Below are 25,457 nucleotides of genomic sequence, written 5' to 3'. Positions count from 1 at the left end.
ATTTCTAGTAGTATGTGCTTTAAAACATTTGTCCCTCCAGGTATGGTGGCTCATGCCTATGATCCCAGCACTCTGGGAGGCAAAGGCTAGAGGATTGCCTGAACTCAGAGGTTCCAGACCAATCTGAGTAACATGGCGAGACCTTTTCTCTACAATAAATAAAAAAAATCAGCCAGGCATGGTAGCACATGCCTGTGGTTCCAGCTACTTGGAAGGATTGCCTGAGCCCAGCAGTTCAGGGTTGTGGTGGCCGTGAGCATGCCACTGCCTTCCAGCTTGGGCAACAGAATGAGATTCCGACTCAAAAGAATAAAAATAAAATAAAAATAAAACATTTGTCCAAAGACTCCTTGTTTCTTATAGTTCTTATTTTGCCTAATTTACAAAAGCTTTTCAGTGGGTACTTCTCAGGACCGTGGCAATCAATCACTTCATGTTAAATCTTCAGCTGATGACTATCATTATTATAATGTTTTTAATAAAAAGAAAACAAAATGCGCCAATATTTTGTTTTAAAAATACATATTTTTGAGAAGTTTTAAATCAAAGCAATACATGTGCATAGTTTGGAAATCAAATGCAGTGATAAGATTTATAAAATGTACACCCTCCCTCCCCACCTTTGTGCCTTACTGTCCTGATATAACCACTGTTCATTCTTCTCCATCTACCTTTTGTATCTAAATAGCATGCTTGTACTTCTATTTCTAGATTGATTACTTTTCAGCATTATATAGTGTCTTTATTATCTTCCCATTGTTTTATTATAGAAGACAAGGATTTAGTCTTCTTCTATTTCTCCATGCTTCCTCTTCTTCAATGTTTTCATAAATTGTAACTTAATTTAGTTAAATAATGATAATAATTTAAAAAGTAAATGTCATTCACAGCTGACTAACTGAGTCTAGACTTCTGGAATCACATTTCTAGAATAACTGCTTTTATTCTGGAGTTAATAATTGCCACTTCCTGCCATTGGCTTAGAATTTTATGTTTCAAGCTCCGATTCTTAACAAACTTTACACTAAAATTCTACAACTCTTTTCAATATTTACAAACACATAGATAATTTGTTTTAGTTAAGCTTTTTTCCCCCTCCCTTGGAGTCATCCTTCTGAAACTTTTCATTCTCATGCTGCAGTCTAGATTAGTTGTTCTCTGGATTCTTACCTAGCTGTTGTTCAGGGGCTTCTTTTTACCAAAAATAAAGTGAATTCTCTTTTCTCCTCTTTTATATGAGAATCCTTGTTTCCTGTTATTCATGTTATCTTTATTTACTTTGGTGAAGTTATACATCTCAGTGAAAAAGAGTGTATAGATGATTTGGTACAAATTTTGACTGTTCTAATATTCTAATATCTAATATGGATGTGGTATACAAGGGGGAACCCAAAAAGAACAAGGAATTATTTTTTGGATGAGGACCCTTTATAGTATAGACTTTGTTCCCTAGGTAAGTGTTCTAGGAACCCATCGGCACCAGTGTACCTAGCTGACATTTTAAGAGGCTGTGTTTGGCTTCAATTAGGTTTTTTTTGTTTGTCTGTTTGTTTGGGTTTTTTTTTTTTTTTTTTTGATTCTGTCAATGTGTTTTCCCATTTCATGATGGGTAATTATGAGCACACCTGCCCATACCATGATGAGTGTTCAGCAGTTTTTTACCAAAAGTGCCATGACTCCAGTGCCCTAGCCTCCCTATTCACCCCATCTCACCTCAAGTGACATTTTTTTTTGTTTTCTTGGATAAAAAAAAAATGTCCTCAAAGGAAAATGTTTTGCCAATATGGAAGACATGAAATAAAGAATGACAGAAGCACTAAGAGGCATCAAAATTGATGAGTTCAAAAACTGTTTTGAGCCGTGGAAAAGGTGTCTTGATAGGTGTATTGCATCAAACAGAGAGTACTTTGACAGTGACTGAAGCTTAAATGTGTAAGAATAAACAAAATTTTTTGTAAATAAATTCTAATATTTTGGGTTCTCTTGGTGTGTCTTTGTTAGCCTCTTTTAATTCTTCTCAGCAGTGTTTTGTAGTGTTCTGTATAGTAGTCATACAAGTCTGTTGTTAAATTTATTCCCTATTTTTTGAAATCATTATAAATAGATACTTTTACATTTTATTTTTCAGTTTGATGCTAGTGTACAAAGATAGAACTGATTTTTGTACATTGGCTTCTAACCTGTGACTTAGCTAAATTCACTTGTTAGTTGTATAGTCAATTCTTTGGGATTTTCTATTAGAATATAATGTCATCTGTGAATAGAGGCAGTTTTACCTCTTCCTTTCTGATATTCATGTCTTTTTTTTTCTTATCAAACTGGATAAGATTTTTGCCTGTATTTTCACTTTACATAGATGGCACAAAACGTATATACTCTCTGCATTTGTTTCTTTCACTTAACAGTTTGTAATATTCCATATATTGTTGTGACTAGGTATAAACTATTTCTTCTCAGTACTTTATAGTATTTCTATGTATGACTGTGCTAAAATTTATTTAGCTGTTCTGTAATGGGTGTGTGCACTTTCAGTTTAAGGTTTTTACAAATGTGCTTTCATGATTATTCTAGTACATGTCTTTTGGTGAACATATATTTTTATTTCTGTTGGGTTTATACCTCAGAGTGGAATTGATGAGTTGTAGAATATGAGGTTGTTCTTTTCCTGTTTTTTTTTTTTTACTTTATGAGTATTTACTGCTGCTATCCCTTTGTACTATTTTAATTATTTTTGAAGAGAGAAGAGATAAATTCATGTTTAATTTTCATGTTAAACCAGAAGTCAGTCATATCCTTCTCTTTCAATGTTTTGCTCCTTTCACTTGTTATTTTCATTGAGTTCCTTCATCTTCTTATCAGGACTTGAGTTGGGAAACACGTATTGACTCTCTGCCTTGCTTACCTCAAGAAGAGTCAGGTGACTTCCATCTCTTCATGGGTCCTGTCTAGCTACCCTTCTCAGAGGTGCACTCACAGGTCCTGCTTCAGGCTCCAAAAACTTGTATTCTTCTAAGGTCTTGTGCTTCTAGTTTTCCTTCTTCTAGTCTTTGCCTTTGGGTATTTAAGCAGAGGGGGCTCTTCCTACTAAAAGACTATGTAGGACATGTCTTCTTGGCAGTCATAGGTATTCCAAACAGTTAGGTGGAAAGAAATTGTCTTACCTGTCAAGTGGTGGAGCTGCTTCCTCTGTCTGCATAGCTGATCCTGTACAGAGGGAAGACTAAGGGATGAAAGATCACCCCCATAGTTTTTCCTCTTTGGTAGTAGTAGAAGGGTTTCAGGAGAAATCCTTGCTAAAACTGAGATTTAGGAATCACTGGAAGAGTTCACTTATCCCTTTGTCACCTATCAACTACTTAAAGAGTAATTGAGAAGTACTCAAAATGCAGGTATCTATCACTTTACAAAATATTCTTGAAATTTTGGTGCCCATTGGATATATTATAAATGAAATCAGAATTATAATAATAAGGGATATAAAAATGGGCCTCGTTGTTAAGTAAAGAATACTAAAATGAATTTGATCTTTATTTATTTATTTTTATTATTTTGTTAAAGCAGGATTTATTGAGAGAGCAGAAGAGCTCCCAGAACTGAAGGGGACCTGAGGGGGTTGCCCGAATTTGATCTGTAAATCTACATTCTCATATTACTCAGACACTGAAAAAATGATAAGCCAACTTTTAATTTAGGCCTTGGAGCAAGAAAACCTAAAACTTGATCCCCAAATTACTACATACCACCTAGGGGGCTCAGGCTCAGTATGTTAGCCACTCTGAACCTCAGTTTCTCATTCTATAAAATGGGCACAATAAAACCAATTTATGGGGTTGTTGTTGGGCTCAAATGAGAGTAGTCACAGTGCCAGGCATGGTACCTGTGAGATATAGCAAGACGGCAAATAATGTTCTGTTGTTGTTTTAGGAATGGTAAGGAGTTATGTTTTGTTTGATTTTTAAAAATTTATTATTGGGTAGAGAAATTAAAGAAACAGAAATAATTAAATATGTATAAGCAAAATTGATACAGAAAGGACAACTGAAAGATTTTAGCCATGACACGTTTATTTATGAGTGATATATGTTAATGAACTTAAAGTGGAGCTTTTACTCAGCGTTTAACATTTATTTGACTATTACAAAACCCAAGGCAAAAGTTTCTTTCATGACACTGGATGAAAACAATGCACTGATGACCAATCACTTTAAATATTTATAGAAATTATAGTGGAGGAAGTGAGCTAAACCGAGGAAGGAGTTCCTCTGGAGACCTCAGAGGAATGTTGCACAGCCCTGCCAGTGTCGCCTCTACCCTGAGAATGTTCAGCTAATCATGTGCTTCTGTTTCTCCAGGGAGAAGTTGGCGGTGGCCCGACTGCAGCGAGAAGTTGCCCAAAGAACTAGTGAGGGGGCCATGGTGAGTCCTGGCTGGTCTGGCCTCATTTGTACCTCCTATCCAGAAGTCTCTGGCTTGAAAGTCACTTTGTCTCAGCGAGGGTAGCTAGGGGAAATATTTGCTTGCAGCAAACTTAATGATGTTTTGGTAAAGGTTGTATTTATAATGCGATTTAGACCTCTCTGCCATCTGCCAGCAAAGAGGAAGATGAGGTATATTAATTAAAACAAATAAATGTTTGAGCATTAAGGACAATGTTCCTATGTCCAAAAGGTTACAAGGCTTTATCTCCTGAAGGTCTGTTGAGTGCCCAGGCAATGTGAGCACAGAGTCCATAAATGAGCACTTTTAGATTTTTACATGAGAGCAGTTCAGCATAAATCAACCTTCTCAATTCATGGAACTTAAAAACAACAAAAACAAACAATCTGAGAGCAATCTAATAGCACACTAAGATGTTTACTAATGTGTTTTATTCTTTTCCCCTTCCTCGCTATTTGCAGTATATTTCTCCCTGTCCTTTTTTCACTAGTACCATTTGGAAAACTGATGTTTCCTTGTGTTTTGAATTGTACTAAAAATCAATACAGTTGTTTTGGTCCATAGCAACTTCATTTTATAGACTGTCTTTGCCAAAGTATCTGCCTCTGTGCCACTATAACATCAGAGATGACTGTCTGGGGACCTGGGGAATGCATATATGTGGAGTAACTGCTCTCGCTGCCACTGAGAAGAAAATACAACACCAGGTTTTTCTCTCGACTTATGATAAAACAATGGCACATATGCAATTTTTCAGCAAAATAATTTGATTTTTAAAGATAAGTGGCTCATTTTTAGACCCTGAAAGCTGCTGCCATTTGATTTTATGAAGTTAATTGACAGTCCATCCCCTGAAAAGGGTAAGACATTTATGAATTATGTTGGCCTCACACTTCTCGCAACAGGGAAAGCAAAGGGCTGGAGAAAGAGGTTGGATGTCAAGTGGGGTCTGGAAGATACAGTGGCCCTTGAGCATGCTAAAATACTTAGGAAAGTGATCGCTCTGTATATTTTTCTAGTGATCCTAATGCAGAGAGAATTTTGAATGTTCAAATGATATAAAGCAACCACTCGCAAGCATCTTTGAACAAGGAAATGGAAACGTGTCAGAGAAAATAAATGCTTAATTGGATGGTGAACTGAATATGTCCAATCTGGACTTCTCACTGTATTTCGGAATGTTGATGGTCCGAGTCCTTCTTGTAATGTTCCAGTCTTTTGTTAGGACTAGCTCCTGTTCACCACTTCATCAGCTATGTTCTAATGGAATATGAGGAAGCGGCTTAGCTTGTCTAGAACTCAGTTTCCTCATCTTTAAAATGAGGCCATTGGAGTTTTATGATTCCATTGAGCTAGTAGATCATGCTGTTCATCTTGCTGTTGAGCCCATGTAAAGTTTTTATGAGATGGAGCTTTTGTTTTTCCTGGCAATCACTAAATATTATTTAATCTCATAAGAATAACAGGCCTTGAAATAATGAATTTTCACTTTTGGTCTGTGACATTCAATGTGCTTGAGTTGAAATGATATCAGACAGCTGTCTAGTCTTTTATAAAAATGAAACCCCCTTTTAAAACATTATAGAAGTATTTTTTCAGCATAAAAGAAATACCCAGAAAACACCAGCAAAAAGATGATCCCAATTGCTTAAAAAATGACATCGGGAAAGATACCAATATTGTATTCTCTTTTTAATAGCGGTAATGAAAAAAATAACATTTTTAAATTGACTGACTTGACAAATATTTATTGATCACCTACTGTGTGCCCAGCATTATTCTAGGCACTGGGGAAACGAAACAGGCACAATTCTGAGAGCTTACAGTTTAGCTGCTGGGGAGACAGACATTCAATGTAATTAAAATGTGAGATGGTAATGCAGCTGAGAGAAAATAAAAGATCAGCACAAGGGAGAGTGGTAGTTTGGGGGGTTTGCCATTTTAAGTGGAATATGCATAGTGGTAAATCACTGAAAAGTTAATATCTGAGCAAAGTCTGAAGGAGGTGAAGGAGTTTTTACCACGGGAATGTCTGGGAAGGGGCGTTCCAGGCAGGGAGATCAGTCAAAGCAAAGGCCTGGAGTGCTTGGGGAACTGCATGGGGGCGTGGAGCCAGCTTGAGGGGAGTGAGGCAGGAGGGTGAAGAGCAGATGGGAAACTCAGAATTGATGGGGAAAGGATATACCTTCAAGGTCCCCACGGATTTGTGGCTCATGCTCCCAGTGACGGGAACCACTGGAAGACTTCTAGAGAGGCCGTGATGTGATTGGACTTGATGCCGTTCCTATTCTTATCACCTCCCCTCCTGCTCCATGATTTATCACATCTCAATTCCTCAGAGATACCATAAGCCCTGGTTGTCATGAATTTTCTTTACATTATATTTTTTCCCTCTTTCTAAATAGTTTTTTTCTCTCTTTTCCTTAACATAGCCAAACTCCTCTGAGTTTTCTACTTAATTATATGCTTCAGCTTTCCTGCTCCTAGAATTCATTTATTTCCAAAGTCCTGATTCTTTCAGAACCTGACAGCTCCTAAAAATCAGTCATTTCTATTAATCCTTTAAATTTAATTCTTGCTGTTACAGGTTTTTTTTACAGAACTTTCGTCATGTCTGTTAGAAATGTAAAGCAGTTCATCACAACCAGGTCATCTTATATTTCTAGACTACTGTTCACAGTTTTCTATTTTTCTATCCACATGAAAAACTGGTATAGAAGAAATTATATAAGAAGTCTTTTAAAAAAAGCTGTATAATTAAATAGAGGCAGATAATTTATTTTTAAAGTCATCAATAAACTTGTTATAATCACAGTCTTCAGTGCAAAGCATACCCTCTTTAAAATTTGGTTTTATGTAACAAGTCTCTATACTTAAAACTTTTAAGACAGCACCCAAGGCACCATTTTGAGAGATTTCTTCTTTTTTTTTAAAAAATAATCTTTCATTTTGGAATAATTTAGATTTACAGAAAAGTTGCACACCTGCCTACCCTTTACCCAATATCCCTTAATGTTAACATCTTGTATCATTCTGGCGTAATTGTCAAAACTAAGAAATTAACATTGGTATGTTAGTACTAACTAAATTCCAGATTTTATTAGAATTTCACAAATTTTTCCAGTAAGTCCCTCTTCTGATCTAGAATCCAGTGCAGGGTACTACATTGCATGTAGAAATATTTCTTTTTTCTTTTTTTTTTTTTTTTTTTTGAGTTGGAGTCTCACTCTGTCACCCAGACTGGAGTGCAGTGACCGCTCCCGGCCACCGCAGCCTCGACCTGCTGGGCTCCAGCGATCCTTCCGCCTCAGCCTTCCAAGTAGCTGGAACTACAGGTGCGTGCTACCACGCCCAGCTAATTTTTTATTTTATTGTAGAGATGAGGTCTCACCAAGTTGCCCAGGCAGGTCTTTTAATGGCTAATTTTGCACATATGTGGAAGTAGAAAAAACTTGGGCGTTAAAGTGAGGCAGGCCTGGTTACAAAGCTCATCTCCATCAGTAGTTGGCTCTATTACTTTTGGCCGGTTGCTGTATTTTTGTTTTTTTTATTAATCAATATTTTTTATTTTGGTATTGTGGGGTACAGTTAAAGGTTAGGTATACAAATATGTTCCGTTCAGGCACCCTTGTTGATAAGGGGTGTCTCCCCGTCCCCAGACAGATATTTACTTCCGTTAATCCCACCTCCCTTCCTTCCCCTACCCCCCCATAGTTTCCCACCACTGTCAATCCTTTTCTTATAGTATTATGATAGATGTTCAAGGTTCACTATATGAGTGAGAACATGTGATACTCAGATCTTTGTTTCTGTGAAAGGTCACTCAGTATTATAGACTTTAGTTCCATACAGGTTGCTTCAAAATTCATGATTTTGTTCTTTTTTATGGCTGTGTAGTATTCCATCGTGTATATGTACCACATTTTTTTAATCCAGTCCTCTTTTGATGGACAGCATGGTTGATTCCAGGTTCTTGCTATTGTGAACAATGCTGCGATAAACATACGTGTTCAGGAATCTTTTTCATAGATTGATTTGAGTTCTTCAGGGTATATTCCCAGTAGGGAGATTGCGGGGTCATATGGGAGTTCGATATTTAGAGCTTTTAGGAATCCCCACACTGTTTTCCACAGAGGTTGCACTAGTTTGCACTCCCACCAACAGTGTATAAGTGTTCCCTTTTCACCACACCCTCTCCAACAACTGTTATTTTTTTAGTTATTGATAATTGCCATTCTGACTGGAGTTGGTTGGTATCTCAGTGTGGTTTTGATTTGCATCACCTTGATGATTAGTGAGGTTGGACATTTCTTCATGTGTCTGTTGGCTGCTCAGATGTCTTCCTTTGAGAAGTGTCTGTTCATATCTTTTGCCCACTTTATAACGGGGTTGTTTGTTTTTTTCTTTTCAGCACGTTTGAGTTCCTTGAGATCCAAGATGTTAAGCCTTAGGTTGCTGTATTAGTTTTTATCAATTCTGTTTGCTTTTTGGTTCTAGTAACTCAAACCTTTATTTTGGGAAACTTTCTCTCAGCATATTTTAGATTCTTTATATTTGTTTTCTTTGTCCTTAATTCTTTCTTCCAGGATACAACTATCACCATTGTTTTTCATTATTTTTCACAAATTATCTTCAAGATTATGTCTTCATTCTGGAAGATTGTTTCAGCTTATACTTCAGCTGACTCAGTTTACTGCAAGGTCTTTTCTGTCTTAAGACTTCAGTGTCATCTTAAATATTGTTAGTTGTAAAAAAGGTCCATCCTACACCAAGAGTATAAATATATTCATTCTCATTATCTTCTAGAACTTTATATAGTTTTAGAAAATATGTAAATCTTTGCAAACTTTAGGTGGAATCAATTTGGCATGAGGTAAGGATCAGAAAGATTCCCCCCAATTGATAACTATTTTTCCAATATTATTTATTGAACAATGTAACTTTTATGGTTACCTTTTCATGTTCTAAATGCCCCTATAAGTCTGGCCAATTACAGAGCTGCTTATTCTTTTTTCACTATAAGTACTATTTTAAAATTGATCTCTAGGAAAGAAAATCACTTTTTAAAAATAAACTTTTTATTACAGAAAACTTGCAGATAGCCTAGCCTTGTCTATGCCCGGTTTCCCCTATTATTAATACTTCACATTAATATGGGACATTCATCACAATTAATGAACTAATATTGATACACTATTAATGAAACCCATACATCATTCGGATTTCCATAGTTTTGCCTAATGTCTTTTTCCTGCTCTAGATTCCCTCCAAGATATGCGTTACATTTACTTGTCACATCTCCTTAACTTTTTCTTAGGTTTGACAGTGTCTCAGACTTTCCTTGATTTGGTGACCTTAGTAATTTTGAGAAGCACTTGTTAGGTAGGCCTGGGTGTGGTGGCTTGCACCTGTAATCCCAGCACTTGGGGAGGCCAAGGTGGGAGGATTGCTTGAACCTAGGAGCTTGAGACCTGTCTCTAAAAAATAAAAAAATAAAGAAGTGCTGGTTAGATTTTTGTGACATTTATCTCACTAGAATTTGTCTGATGTTTTTCTCATGAGTAGTCTTGGGTATACTTTTTGAGGCAGACCACGGGTTAAAATGCCATTTTTTATCACACCATATCAAAGGTATAAACGCTCAACATGATTTATCATTGTTGATGTGATGTTGATTACTTGGTTGAGGTAGTATCTGTCAGGTTTCTTCATTGTAAATTTGCTCTTTTTTCCTCCCATTCTATCCTCTACTTTTTAGAAGGAAGTTACTAGGTGCAACTCACATTTGAAGGTAAGTTGTGTTCTACCTCCTTGAAGGTGAAATATCTGCATAAATTATTTTGAATTCCTCTGCATAGGACATTTGTCTCTTCTTCTCCATTTATTTACTTATTGAATTATTTATTTCTGTATGAATGCATTGATATTTATTCTATACTTTGGGTTGTAAGCTAGTACCATTTTAATTTTTGTTCAAATTTTATTAGGAGCTCTTTTGTTGACTTTTTGGGTCCTTCTGACATGCTCCTGTCATTGTTTTTATATTGCTGTTGTTGGTATTGTTTTCTTTTTTTTTTCTTCGCATGGTTGTGTGTGTGTGTGTGTGTGCATGTGTGCATGCGTGTGTGGTGTGTGTGTGTGTGTTATGATCAGATGCTCCAGGCTCATCTTGTATATTTCCTACCCCTTTCTTAGAATTAGCCACTTCTTTAAGGGAACCTAGTTTGTTCCTGTTAATGAACAAGGGAATCTGTAACCAGGATCTTGGTGCTGGTTATCAGTTTACTTTTATCATAAGACTTTTTAAAAGTGGTATTTATTCCAGGAATACAATGATTGCTTAACATTAGAGAAGTCATTATATAACTGACAACAGTAATAGATTGAAAGAGAAAACAACATCTCAACAGACACAGAATAACACATTTGATAAAATTTAATGCTGGTGTATAATATTTGCTTTTTAAAATATAGTCAGTCAAGAATGAAAAGAAATTTCCTTAAATCGATAAAGGAAGTCCACTGAAAATCTTCAGTAAACATTGGACTTAATGACAAAATCTTAGACAAATTCCTTTTAAAATCCATTACGAGAATAGGATGCCTCCTTTCATTGCTTCTGTTCATTGTTGTGCTTCTGGTCCTGGCTAACAGTGATTATAAGGGTTGAAGAAAAAGCCCAATTTGTATTATTTGAAAATTATGATTGTCTAAATAGAAAATTTAAGAGCATCTTTAGATAAACTTTTAAAAGATTGCTGGATATAAAATGAATACTCAAAAATCAATAGAATTTCTGCATATCAATCATCAGCAGCCCTTAGAAAATATAGTTTTAAGATATATTTAAAATAGTTTTTAAAAAAGGCATATTAGAATAAATCTAAAAAGAAATTTACGGGGTCCTGATGGAGAAAATTAATAAAGGGTATAAAAGGAGAGATATGCTATATTCATGAAGGGAAGACTCAATACCACAGATATTAACTTAGCCCCAAATGACTTATGCATTCAATGTAATTTCAGTCAGAATCTCAACAGAAATTTCAAGCATTTAGCAAATGAATACAAATATCAGTATGAAAAAAATATAAGTTTAAGTATATATGACATGATTTTAAAGAAAGATAAGAAGGAGGCATTGTGTGCTGGTATGCATGAAGATTTATTTTAAAGTTAAAGCAACTAAATCTGTGTGATATTGGGGCAAAGCCAGTCAAATAAACCAGAATGGAGAGCCTTGAAATATACTCACATATAAGTAGGAGTATATAATGGAAACAGAATTTCGGTCTAGTGAGAAAAGAAGGAACAATTTTAAAAGGCTAGTGTGATACTTTATATTGTAGATGCTTTCATTTCATTGCTACAGAACACCACGGACAAAAGTTAATTTTGGCTAAATCAATAACTTATAAATTAAAAGCAACATTTAGAAGACTTTTAGAAGTTGAAATGGGAATATATCATTATAATATTGAAATCAGAAATGACTTAAAAAACAAATGTTTAAGCCATAAGGGGAAAGATTGATAAATCTGAGTATATTAAAATTAAAAACTTTGCTTAACAAATCATTAACAAAGTGAAAAAGTAAGCTACTGACTGATGTAAGAGATTTGCAAAGCAAGCAAATAGGAAAGTGTCATGACCAATAAACACTGAACATTTCTTGTTCAGAAAAATGCAGACTATAAGCTAAAACATCATTGGGATAGCATCTTGTGCCTATCTAGTTGGAAAAATTTTAGAAATCTGAAAACATCAGGAGGCAGAGATATGTAGAAATTGGAATTCTATGGTGTTGGTGGCAGTTCTGTTTTCTATTAGTAAAATTGAAGCCAAAACACAGCCTGTGACCCAGCATTTCCACTTATATTTTTCTATCCTAGAAGATCTCTAACATAAATGCAAAGTAGCTCATATGATGATATATACTTTAGCACTGTTTCTAATAATGAAAAAGTCATTTGTTATCTCAAGACCCCTCAGGAGAACAGATAAATAAACTGATTTCTTCAAACAGTGAAATAATATGCAGCAGTTAAAGTGAACCAGATCTGAATGTATGCACATGGGCAAATGGCAAAAACATAACATTAGAAAAAAATGTAGTATGTATAGAAATAACATGCACTAGAGTTACAATAATGGATACTCCTGGGGAGGGAGCATCTTAAGTTATATCTATTTGTTTAATGTTTTGATTAAGCAAATAGAAAATGTTTTAACTATTTGGAGTTAAATGATGTCTAATTTTCTGATTTTTAAAGCTATTTCACCAACGATCTTAGGAAAATTTAAATAAAAATGCTGAAATTTGAAAATAAAATCATAATACCATTAGAAGAGAATATAGTCGAAATTAGAAGAAATATTAGCCTGGCTAGAGGAAATTTTAGAAAAATATATTATTTTTATGTTCTGGGCATAGTGAAGGCATGTCTAAGCTTAACGCCAGGGTCATAAACTGTGAAGGTAAAAGATAGAGAATAGACATTGTAAAAAGCAATAACTTCTGTCATACAAAAGGTTACATAAAACCAAGTTAATAAATTAAACACCATTTTTTATTGCAACAGATAAAAGTCTTGTTAAGAGATAAAATTCTAGGAATTTGCAGAGAAATCTTCAGAATAATGTTGTGGATGATCTAGCTGATTTAGTCTGACCTTAAACTATATTTGAATAGTTGGGTGAGTTTGGAATCTTTAAGTTTCCTTAGGATTCATTCAAGGAGAAATATAATTCCCAAAGCTAGCCTGCTTACTGTAAAGCATATCACCCTCCAATTAACCTCTTGCTGGCCCCAGGACTGGCCCACACTCAGATTTAGGTCAGTTTCTACCTTTCTTTTATTCTAATTCAGACACTAGAGACTGACACAATATTCTACCAGGAAATGTGGAAATTTTATTCGGATATATTCCATTTTCAAACAAGGCAAGAGTTTTAAAAGACATCTTTCTTTCTTTCTTTCTTTCTTTTTTTTGAGTTGGAGTCTCACTCTGTCGCCCAGACTGGAGTGCAGTGGCCACTCCCGGCCACCACAGCCTCGACCTGCTGGGCTCCGGCGATCCTTCCGCCTCAGCCTTCCAAGTAGCCGGAATTACAGTCACGTGCTTCCACGCCCGGCTGATTTTTTGATTTATTGCAGAGATGAGGTCTCGTTGCCCAGGCGGGTCTCGAACCCTCAGGCTCAGGCAATCCACTCACCTCAGCCTCCCGAAGGCGCGGGATTACAGGCTGAGCCCCCGAGCCCGGTTGACATCTTTCTTAAGCACAAAGTGTCCTCATATCCTCTGGTGGCTGCAGTGGCCTTCTGTGTCTCTGTGTTTTGTGTTTGAAATGGATTGAGGGAGGAGTAGGACACCACGAAGCCTGACGCTTTTATTTCTCTTTACTGCATTTTAAACAATTGAAGTAAAATTTCCATATGGTGAAATGCACGTCTTTTTAAAATTTTAAAATATAATTTATTTCATTATTCAATAAACTTGATTATGTCTCCTTATAGCTAGATTCTGAGAATATTTATTTTAAAAGTATACTGTTCCTGAATACTTGTGGTATCTGCCCCGCCTTAAATGCAGTAGGTCAGAGATTAAATGGGGGTCCTTCAGGCATCAGAGTTTAGAAAAAGTTTTGGTTGTGGGGGAAAAAAAATGGTGTCAATAGTGAATTCCCTGGTTCCTTCTGCTTCTTTTCTTTTCTTTTCTTTTGAGTTGTGGGGTGCAAGTGAGGACTTACTACATCAGTAAGTTGCGGGCGGTGAAGGTGGTGCTTCTAGCTGGCCCTCTTTACCTGCTCCCCCAATAGAGGACCAGGCATCCAGTGTGTTGCCACGGGTCCCATCCCCTCCACCCTCCCTAGCAGTGTCCAGGATCTGCCAATCCCATCCTTGTTTTGCTGGTTCTTGGATTTCATATGAATGAAATCTAGAGTACCTGCTTTTCTGTCTTAATTCTTCCACACAGCCTAGTGTTGTTGAAGTTCATTCATGCCATTATGCGTACAAATAAGTAGTTAATTCCTGTAAGTTGCTGAGTGTATTTTATTATAGAAATATATAGGTGTATATATATGTGTGTGTGTGGAGGGTATATATACCCATACACATAATCAATATATAAATAAATGTGTTTATTCTCCTGTGTATATACATTTGGGTTCTTTCCAGTATTTAACAATTAATTCTACGTATTTGAATTAAGCCACTGTGAATATTTATGTGAAAGCCATTATTATAGACATATATTTTTATTTCTTTTTGATAAATACCTAAGAGTGGAATTGCTACATTTTATAGTAAGTGTGTGTTGAACTTTAAAATAAATAATCAGTCTGTTTTTCAAAGTAGTTGTTTAATTTTACATTTCCACCAGCAATATATGAGAAATTTGGCTGATGGATATGCTTGCCACTATTTGAAATTGTCACTTGTTTTTATTGTGGCCAATAGTCATATATTGATATTATAGTTTATATGTTGATAATACAGTTGATATGTAGTGGTATCCCATTGTGATTTAATTTGCTTTTTCTTGATAATGAAAGATGTTGAGTACTTTTCATTCACTTGTCTATTTATATATCTGTTAAATTCTTTTGGCTATTTGAGGGAGGTGACTGCTGTTTAAAAAAGTATTGAATCGCATGAGTTATTTCTATATTTTGAATACAAGACTCTTGTCAAAATATGGGTTGCAGTTTTTCCCCCATACTTTGATTTCTTATTCATTTTAAATAATGGTCTTTTGATGAGCAGAAGCAGTCTAGTATTGAAGTTCTATTTATTTTCTTTCACAATGTGTGCTTTGTGTGTTCTAAGAATCTTTACCTACCCTATGTTTACAAAAAATATTGTTTTCTTTTATGAGCTTTATGGTTTGGAATTTTATATTTAGACCCACGATCCACCGGGACTTAATTATCCTTTACAAATAGCACACTGGTTGATTATTATGGTTTTATAATAAGATTTTCTTTTCTTTCACTTATATTGTTTTGTTTTATTTTATTTTTTATTATAAAGATGTGGGGTACAATTCAGGGTTAGACATACAAACGTTGATTATGCAGGTACCCTTGCTGATGAGACACGCTCCCTCAACCTAGCAGTTTCCCTCAACTGCCAATCCCAACCCCCATCCCCTGACAGTTTCCCACTACTGCCAGTCCCTTTCTTACAGTATTATAATTGTTCAAGGTCCTCTTATGAGTGAGAACATATGGTGCGCTGTTCTTTGTTTCTGTAATAGATCACGGAGTATGAGCGACTCCAAATCCATCCAAGTTGCTGCAACGTTCATATGTTTGTCCCTCTTTATGGCTGCATAATATTCCGTGTGTATATGTGCCACATGTTTTAGGATTTAAAATGAGGTAATATGTCTTTCAACTTTGTTCTTTTTCCAAGATAATTCTTACTATTCTAAGTTCCTTTAATTTCCATGTCAGTATTAGAATCAGTTTGTCAATTCCTTTACAATATCTCAGTGACTTAGTTTATACAGTGACATAATTAAATCTATAAATCGATGTGAGTAGAATGAGATCTTAAAATATTGAATCTTTTAATTCTTTAAACATGATGTAAATCTCCATTTATTTAGATCTTTCCTAATATCTCTTAGCAGTATTCTACAGTTGTAAGGACATCTTATTTTTAAATTTAACCCTGATTATTTTCTACTTTTTGATGATTGTTTTCTTTTTGTTACAACTTTTATTTTCTAAATGTTTGTTGGTAGTTCCTTCCTTTTAGAACTTCAAAAATGCTCCACTTCCTTCTGGTTTCCAATGAGAAATCCATAGTCATTTGAATTGTTGTTCTACAGTTTTTTTCTATGGCTATTTTGGGGATTATTATTATTATTATTATTATTATTATTATTATTTTGACCTTAGTTTCCTGTCGCTTGTGCATGGATTTATTTAAAATTATTGTATTTGATAATTTCTTGTTCAGTAAGTTTATCACCAAATTATTTCTTCAAACACATATATTTGTATCAACTTTTTCTTCTATCTTTCTGAGATTTTGGTGGTATGAAGGCTAGAACTTTTAGTGTTGTCCTTTTCTGTCCCTTTAAACAGATCAGATTATTTCTACTAATATGGTATAGCATTTGTATGTAAGATGATTCTTGGTCATCACCATTGTGCTATTCAGTCAATCCAGTGAATATTTTATTTGTTTTTTTTTTTTTCTTCTGTTTAGTAGTTTTAACATTTTTCTTTGTTTCTTCTTGTGGCTTCTATTTCTTTGCTGTGATATTTTGTCTTCCTCTTCATTTCAAGAGTTTTCTCTTCTTTTTAAAATAATGGTTGTAATTTTCGTCTTGAAAGTCTTGTTTTTTGTTGTTGTTGTTTGTTTTTTGTAATTCCAACTTCTTGTTACCTAGGGATTATCTGTTGATTGTCTTTTTTTTCTCATGAGTTGAGATTTTCCCAGTTCTTTATATGTTGAGTAATTTAGGATTGTAGTCTGGACATTTTGAATATTATATAATGCTATTCTTGGTCATGAGTGCAAAAGAGAATGTTGATTTGTTTGTTTGGTTTGTCTTAGCTGACAATTATTTGACCAGGTTAGGTTCAGTCTTCAAGTTCTGATCTGCTTTTTGGGCTTTGGATCTAATGTCAGTGCACTTTTTATAGTATTCACAATACTATTTAGTTTTGTTCCACATGTACTACCCACAGGACAGTCTGGGACCTAGGTTCTTTTTAGCTTACTCCGCATAGCCTGTGTGTGCTGTTTATGATCGGATACATACATGTGCAACCTGGAGACAAGCACAGGACTTCATATACAACACTTTGAGATTGCTCATTCAATTTTTCCTTCTCTGTGTAAGCTCACTGACGTAATTTTAACCTCCATAGAGCCTCCCTTCCTGATCTTCCATCCTGAAAGCTGAAGCTTAGTTTTCCTTCTTTTCTGCTTATTTCCCATGATTGAATCTATGTTTGGAGTTAGGAGATAGAAAGGGGGAAAACAAGCATCAGGAATTTGCCCCTGTGAGATGTTTATACGATGTTGGTGGGAGGGTGAATTAGTACAACCTCTATGGAAATTGATATGGACATTACTCTAAGTACTAAAACTAGATCTACCATTCGATCCAGCAATCTTATTGCAGCATAATTCACAATTGCAAAGATGTAGAATCGACCTAAAAGCCCATCAACTGATCAGTGGATAATAAAAATGTGATACACAATAACACACATACACACACACCCCCATGGGATACTATTTCATTCTTTCAAAAAGAATGAAATAATGTATTTTGCAGCAACTTGGATGGAATTGGAGAAAATCATCCTAAGTCAACTCTAGAACAAAGAACCAAACACCTCATGTTCTCACTTATAAGTAGGAGCTAAACTAAGGATCTGCAAAGACGTATAGAATGCTGTCATGGATATTGGAGACTCTGAAGGGGGAGGGTAGAAAGTGGGGGAGGGATGAAATATAGCTTATCAGGTACAATGTGCACAGGTAGGGGTGGTGGGTGCACTTAAAGCCCAGACTTGTTTGTTCCTATACAATGCATCTGTGTAATCAAAAACTATTTGTACCCCCATCGCTATCGAAATAAAAAGAAAAAAAAATTGCCCTTGTAATTGCAGCTCCTCTGGGGAAAAAGTTCCCTCCTTCAGAGCTCTAGGTATGCACCCCAATGCTGCTTGAATGCCATCCGTCTGCTGCCACCATCAGTGCAAAATTGTCTGGGTTTGGGGAAGGAGAGAGGGGAAAAATAGAAAAAAACAAATATTGTATGTCCCTACTCTCTCTGATCCTTTAGTGCTCCCTTTCCTGCTCCTTGAAATAAAAAGAGAGCTGCTTCTGGAGCTTTTTCTGTCCACACTTGGTGTATACTTCTGAGTTTTGGGCTATCTTTGTGTCCAGGCCAGTTGATGGGGTGGAAGGATAGGGAATGGTAGACCCACTACTGGTTCAGTGGAACTTCTAGTTTCCTCTCTAATATACTTGATATTATTCACCTTTCAAAGTCCTCTTCTGTTTTATGCCTTCTGCCCAGGATTTACATTTGGGATCAAAAGGAGAGACCCGCTGGAGTGTGCTTGTTCCATCTTTTCTGAAACTGGAACCCTCAAGTGATTTTTAGGCCAGGAATAGGACCTCCCCTTTGATAGGGTTTGGAATCTGAGCACTAGAGAGACCCTGGAGATGTCCTTTGTATTCACCTGGATTGCCAATGCTTGGAAACACAAGAGACCTCACATGCTCTGCTTTTTAAACTCATCTGATAGTATTTTGAGTCACTGGGGGGTTTTCTTTGCTCCCTACTCCCACTCCTAGCTTTTCTGAGCCTTAATGTCCTTTTCACACCATTAAAGACTGTATTCACCAGAGGCGCCAAATGCTTGTGTGCTCAAGTTCTCTTGCTTTTGCCACACTCAGCTTTAGGAAGCTTCAGGGTTTTTCTCTCTCAGCTCTTCCTGATTCTCTCCCTCAGGGGTCTGCATCCCCTGCTAGTACTTACTGGAAGTCCAGAGTACTTCAGGGGGTTCCTGTGTGCTGCCCTTAACTTTCAGTGATCGCTGCTACTCCTGCACTTAAGGGAGATTCTCTCCTTCTCTGACCCATTGCTTCCTGGTGAAGATTCAATGAAGATCCATGGCAATAAGTTGCCTGGGAACATAGGTGGAGCTGCCTAGGGGTTCTTAACAACCACCTCAGTAAAAAGTTCTGGTTTCTTCTGTTCCTAGGATTTCAGTTTATTTATGTTTCTCCCCCTCCCCCCTTTTTTTGTGGTGGAGTCTCACTCCCAGGCTGGAGTATAGTGGCATGCTCACGGCCACCCCAGTGTCGCCCTACTGGGCCCAGGCGATCCTTTGACCTCAGCCTTCCAAGTAGCCGAACTACAGGCATGCGCTAACATGCCTGGCTAATTTTTATTTATTGTAAAGATGAAGTCTCTCCAAGTTGCCCAGGCTGTTCTCGAACCCTGGAGTTCAGGCAATTCCCTCACCTTGGCTTCCCAAAGTGCTAGGATTACAGACTTGAACCACTGTGCCCGGCCCATTTATGTTTCTTCATGGCTTTGTTCTCCAACGGAGTTTTAAAGTTTATACTCTTTACTCTATTAGACTTGTTTTCAGTTATGGTGGGAGCCATTTTTAATGAGACTGTATCATAAGCTAAGTTTGATTTTTTCCACTAATGTTTTATGCAACCGTTCTAGGATCATTTGTTGAGCAGAATTGCAATCTTTCAGTGTTGAATTGCCTTGGCACATTTGTCAAAAAGTCTTTTTTTTTTTCTAATTATCATTAAAATTCAACTTCAAATTTTCTGATTTTTATGATCTATGATCTCCCAAGGAGCCATGATAAGGCTCTTTCAAGTGTAATACGTTCATTTCTACACTGGTTAATTTCTGCTCTTAACCTTCACCATTCTTCAATGACTCGACAAGAAAAATATCTCCTTCAGTAGTTATAAAGAACTTTCATCCAAACACCTTTTGTTAGTGACTGATAGTGGTTTGAATGGAAGACAAAATGAATTAAGAGGAAAGCATGACAAGTTTGTGCTAGTTTTTACACTTATTCTGTAGAGCCTCTGTTGTCAGGGGACCTGTGCTGTAAATTATTTTAGTTTCATCTGTTCTCTGGACATCCTGGAAAAGTGTTTCACTCGATTCTTGAAAATCTGTGTCATCTGATAACCACGCATTCTGAAAATTTATATTGTGCTGTTTTGACAGCAACACCTTTTAGAATAACCTAATTTGGGGGCTCTTAACCTCAGTGTATCTTGCTTTTGTTCTCATCTGATGGTTCACGTGCTGGCACACAGCTCTGCAGTGTAGAGTTCATGAGGAAGTGAGTGGGGCAGCTTTTTTAGTATTAGTTGCTGTTTCCAAAATTAGCCTTCAACTCAGCATCTGGAGTGTATGGTATGAAAAGCAAGAGTTCAAAGAAATCTGAGAAACTCAGTATCTTTTACATGCCTGTATATGTGACTCAATACATGTAGTTATATTAAAACCTCTGAGGAATCTTTCCTAATAGACAGCTATCTAACTTTTCTTAACTAGTGCTAAACTCATGAAGCTAGAATTTTTTTTCATGTATACTTGTGAAAAATCGGTTGTCTAGTATCTATCTATACTCCAGCGATCTCCAGTTCACCTGGCAACACTAGAAATAAAAATCTTAACATCAGTGTTTTTGGTGTGACAATTATGCGTGTCCTATACGTAATTTAAAGAGGTCAGGGACCAGGTGCAGTAGCTGACAGCTGTAATCCCAGTACTTTAGGAAACGGAGGCAGGAGAATTGCTTGAGCCCAGGAATTTAAGACCAGCTTAGGCAACATAACGAGACCTTATTTCTACAAAAACGAATTAAAAAATTAGCCAGCGATGGTGGTTCATGCTTTAGTCACAGCTACTTGGGAGGCTGAGGCAGGAAGATCACCCGAGCTACTTGGGAGGTTACAGCAGTTAAGGTCGGAGTTTGAGACTACAGTGAATTGTGATGGCACCACTGCACTTCAACCTGGCAGCCTGGGTAACAGAGTGAGTCCCTGACTTTAAAAAAAAGAGAGAGAGAGAGAGATGGGGAAACCAGGAGACTCACTTGCAGTTTCCTGATGCTAAATATGGTCCCAATCTTATATGTGAAATAAGATGCAGGAGAATTGCTTGAGCCCAGGAGTTTGGGACCAGCTTCAAAAGACTTTGTGGTGGTAGAAGGTACTTTTTCAATCATTGGTTTAAAAAACGTATTAGAAATATGTTATATTAACCGAATCTGTGCTTTGCTGCTTGATGATGTATAAACTGATGGACACAGCACAAAATGAGTGATCGTTTTTAGGTACAGGATAACTACTTTTAGACATTTATCCATCAAAGAGAGCTAGTGCTGCCTTTCTCTAGTTTTCATTAATTTCTTCTTTAAAGAACCTTAGAAAAATTGTCATTTTTTTGCTCTGAGTGCATACTAATGAAAACATCATAATGTGGGTATGTATGTGTATGTATGTATATACATGTATGTATATATATGTGTATTCATGTGTATATACATACATTTCATATAATGCATGTGAATGTATGCATATTTGTGAATAAATATATTTAAATTTAAAAGCAGTAAAATCACTGTCAGGCTGGCTTTAGCTATTGTAACGCAGTCACTTGCCCAATATTTTAGTCGAAAATAATCAGCATGCTTAATTTTCTACTAAAACATATTGGTATTTTACAGAAACTTCAAAACTTTTAAATTTTTATATATAATTTGGAATTAAATCATAACTTTCATTTCACATCAAAAGACAAAATACCTCCAAGGCATATACAGAGACTGTAAGTAACTTAGTGTTTATTAATTTACTTCCCTTGAAAACACTTGCACATTTAATAAAATTTTAATCTCTAGAACACCCTAAATTTTAAGGCATTTGAGAAGTGAAAGTGTCTTCTTATAAAAATTATCATTAATCATTTCTCTAGTTGTTTAACAAAATTTTTTATTCTGAGATAATTGTATAGTCAAAGGAAGTTGGAAGACATACTATAGAGAGATTCCCAACCCTTTACCCAATTTTCTACAATGATAATAGCTTACAAAACTGTACTAAAATCACAGTATCAATAGATATTGACATCGTCAAGATGCAAACATTTCTACCACCACATGAATCTCTTATGTTGTCTTTTCATAGCCACATCCATTTCCCGCCTGCCCCCTCTCCTCCTTAACCCCTGGCATTCATTAACCTGTTCCCACATTTCTATTGTGTTGTCATCTCAAAAGTGTTGATTCATACAGTATATAACCTTTTGGGATTGGTCTTTTCACTCAGAATAATTCTTTAGCAAGTCATCCAGTAAGTTGTGTGTGTGTATATATATATATAGCTATATATATATATAGTTATTTATTTTTTAATCACTAAATAGTATTCCATGGTATCGTGCTGAAGCTTTTCAATCATTTACCTGTTGGAGGACATTTGGGTGGTCTCCAGTTCAGGATTATTATGAATAAAACTGCTATAAACATTTGTGTTTAGGTTTTTCTGTGAACATAAATTTTCATTTATCTGAGATAAATAGCCAGGAAGTGCAATGTGCTAGGTTACATGATTAGTTTTTTAAGGCACCGCTAAGCTGGTTGCCAGAGCAACTGTACCGCTTGACAATCCTACTGGCACTGTATGAGTGATCAGGTTTCTGCACATCCTCACCAGTCTTTCGTTGTCACTATTTTTTATTTTAGTTGTTCTGATAGGTATGTAGTGATAGTTCGTTGTGGTTTTACTTTTCATTACTCTTATGGTTAGTGACATTGACTATCTTTTATGTACTTATTTGTCATCTGTGTAAAATCTTCTAAATGTCTGTGTTTTTTTGCCCATTTTCTTTTTTAGAAATGTATTTTATTTTAAAGACGTAGGGTACAATTCTGGATTTGATATACAAGTGGCCATCATACAGGTAAAGTTTGGGCCGGATTGTTTGTTTGTTTTTCATACTGTTGAATTTTGAGTCTGTTGTGTATTCTAGAAACTAGTCCTTTGCAGAATATGTGGCTTGCAAATATTTTCTTCTAGTCTGTAGCTTGTCTTTGCATCCTTTTAATGTAGATATTTTACCGAAGAAAAGATATCTTACAGAACAAAAGTTTTATAGGACAAAAGTTTTTAATTTTGATGATGCCCAGGCTTTCAGTTTTTATTTTTATGTACTATGCTTTTAGTATCAAGTCTAAGAATTGTTTGCCTAGCTTTGGATCGCAAAAATTTTCTCCATTTTCTAAAAGTTTTACAGTTTTACATTTAAGCTCATGACACATTTTGAGTTAGTTTTTGTATAAGGGCTTTAGGTTGAAGTTCATATTTTTTCCCATGAGGATGTCCAGTTTTTCACTATTTTTTGAAAAGAGTATTTTCCTGCATTGAATTGCTTTTTGTACCTTTGTCAAAAATCAGTTGGACTTGTTTATGTAGGTCTCTTTCTGGTTTCTTTATTAGGTTCTATTGATCTATGTCCATCCCTTCACCAATATTACAGTCTTGATTATTGCAGTGATATAATTAGTCTTGAAATGGAGTAAATTAATTCCTTTCACTTTATTCTTCATTTTACACATTAGTTTTAGTTTTGTCTTTTCATGTAAATTGTAGAATAGTCATACCCACATCTATAAAAATTCTTGCTGAGATTTTGATAGAAATTGCATTAAACATGTATCAATTTGGGGATAATTGACACCTTTACTTTGAATCTTCTAATCCATAAACATGTTCTGTCTCTTCATTTGTTTAGATCATCTTTGATTTCTCCCAATAGCGTATAATCTTATACATGTTTCAGCATACAATCTTATGGATGTTTTGTTAGATTAACATATTTCGTATGTGTGTGTGTATGTGTGTGTGTGTGTGTGTGTGTGTGTGTGTGTGTGTGTGTGACACTATATGATGTGCAGACTGGCCTCTACCTGCTTGGCTCAAGGAATCCTCTCTACTCAGACTCCCAAGTAGCTGGGACTATAATCATTTGCCACCACAGCCAGATGTTCATATTTTGAGTGATTACAAATGATATATATCTTTTATTTGCTTCCCCATATTCATTGATAGTATATAGATATTCAGGGGTTTTTACAGTACAAATCTGATTCTATGATCTTGCCAAATGTACTTATTAGTTTTAAGAGACATTTGTAGATTCCTTGGGATTATTTACATATACAGTGTCTTCTGAAAATAGAAGCAGTTTATTTCTTCCATTCCATGACTTTTATTTTCTTTACATGCCTAATTGCACTGGCTAGATCTTTCAGCCTTATGTTGAATAAGAGTAGTCAGAATGGACAATCTAGATTTGTTCTCATTATTTGGGGACTGTTCTCCTCTATTCCCATTTTTTCCAAAAGTTTTCTTCATGCATGAGTTGAATCTTGTCAAAAGTGTTTGTTGCATCAATTGGTATTGTGATTTTTTTTTATAGCCTGTTGATAGGGTAGATCATGTTGTTTGATTTTTTTTTTTCAACCTCACATCCTTCAAATGGACCCTACTTGGTCAGAACAATGTAATTGTTTTCATTTATTCCTGAATTCTATTTCCTAGGATATTATTAGTGACTTGCATCTGTATTTATGATTAATGTCAGCAGTAGGTTTTTTTTTTTTTAATTTGTACTGTCTTTGTCTTATTTTGATATTAAGGTAATATTCATTTTATAAAATAAAGTGGGAAGTGATCCCCAAAGTGATCCCTCTTGTTCTATTTTCTGATAGATTGTATAGAATTGGTGTTAATTCTTCTTTAAACATTTGTTATAATTCTCTAGTAAAACCATCTGTCCTTGAAGATTTCTCTTGTGTGTGTGTGAGTTTTTAAATTATGAAATAAATTTTCTTTTAGTAATAGGACTATAGAAGTTATCTATTTCCTATTGGGTGAATTGTGATCATTTTTATTTTTCAAGGAAATTATCCATTTCATCTAAGTTATCAAATGTATGTATGTCGTGTTGTTCATAGTATTTTCTTCTTGTTATTTGTTGATGTCTGCAGTGTTGGCAATGGTATTCCCTGGTTTTTGGTTTTTTTCTTCTGATACTGGTATTGTCTTTTCTCTTTTTCCCTTTGTCAGTTCCCGAAGTCAGTTTGTTTGATCTTTTTAAGAACCTGCTCTTGGTTTCATTTGTTTTCTCTATTGCCTTTCTGCTTTCAATTTCATTGATTTCTGCTCCTATATTTATTAGTTTTTTTCTTCTGCATCCTTTGGATTTATTTTGTTTTGTTTTGTTTTGCTTTGTTTTGAGTTGGAGTCTCACTCTGTCACCCAGACTGAAGTGCAGTGCCATGCTCCTGGCCACCGCAGCCTTGACCTGCTGGGCTCCGGCGATCCTTCTGCCTCAGCTTTCCCAGTAGCTGAATTACAGGTGCGCGCTACCACGCCCGGCTGATTTTTTTTTTTTTTATTGTAGAGATGAGGTCTCGCTGCCCCGGCG

General features: G+C 35.7%; 1 protein-coding gene across 1 annotated transcript in view; it reads left to right on the top strand.

Annotated features, from left to right (window-relative positions):
- NCKAP5 (NCK associated protein 5) overlaps positions 1-25,457 on the top strand; it is an 847,991-nt gene that overhangs the window by 297,874 nt on the left and 524,660 nt on the right. Inside the window, exon 3 of the mRNA XM_008053829.2 lies at positions 4,353-4,416. Within this exon, the coding sequence (XP_008052020.1) occupies positions 4,353-4,416 (64 nt within the window). The remainder of the gene's footprint in view (positions 1-4,352; positions 4,417-25,457) is intronic.

This window comes from Carlito syrichta, unplaced genomic scaffold (genome assembly GCF_000164805.1).
Source record: "Carlito syrichta isolate Samal-C Ts95f unplaced genomic scaffold, Tarsius_syrichta-2.0.1 Scaffold288729, whole genome shotgun sequence".
NCBI lineage: Eukaryota > Metazoa > Chordata > Mammalia > Primates > Tarsiidae > Carlito > Carlito syrichta.
This window is presented reverse-complemented; position numbering and strand designations above follow the sequence as displayed.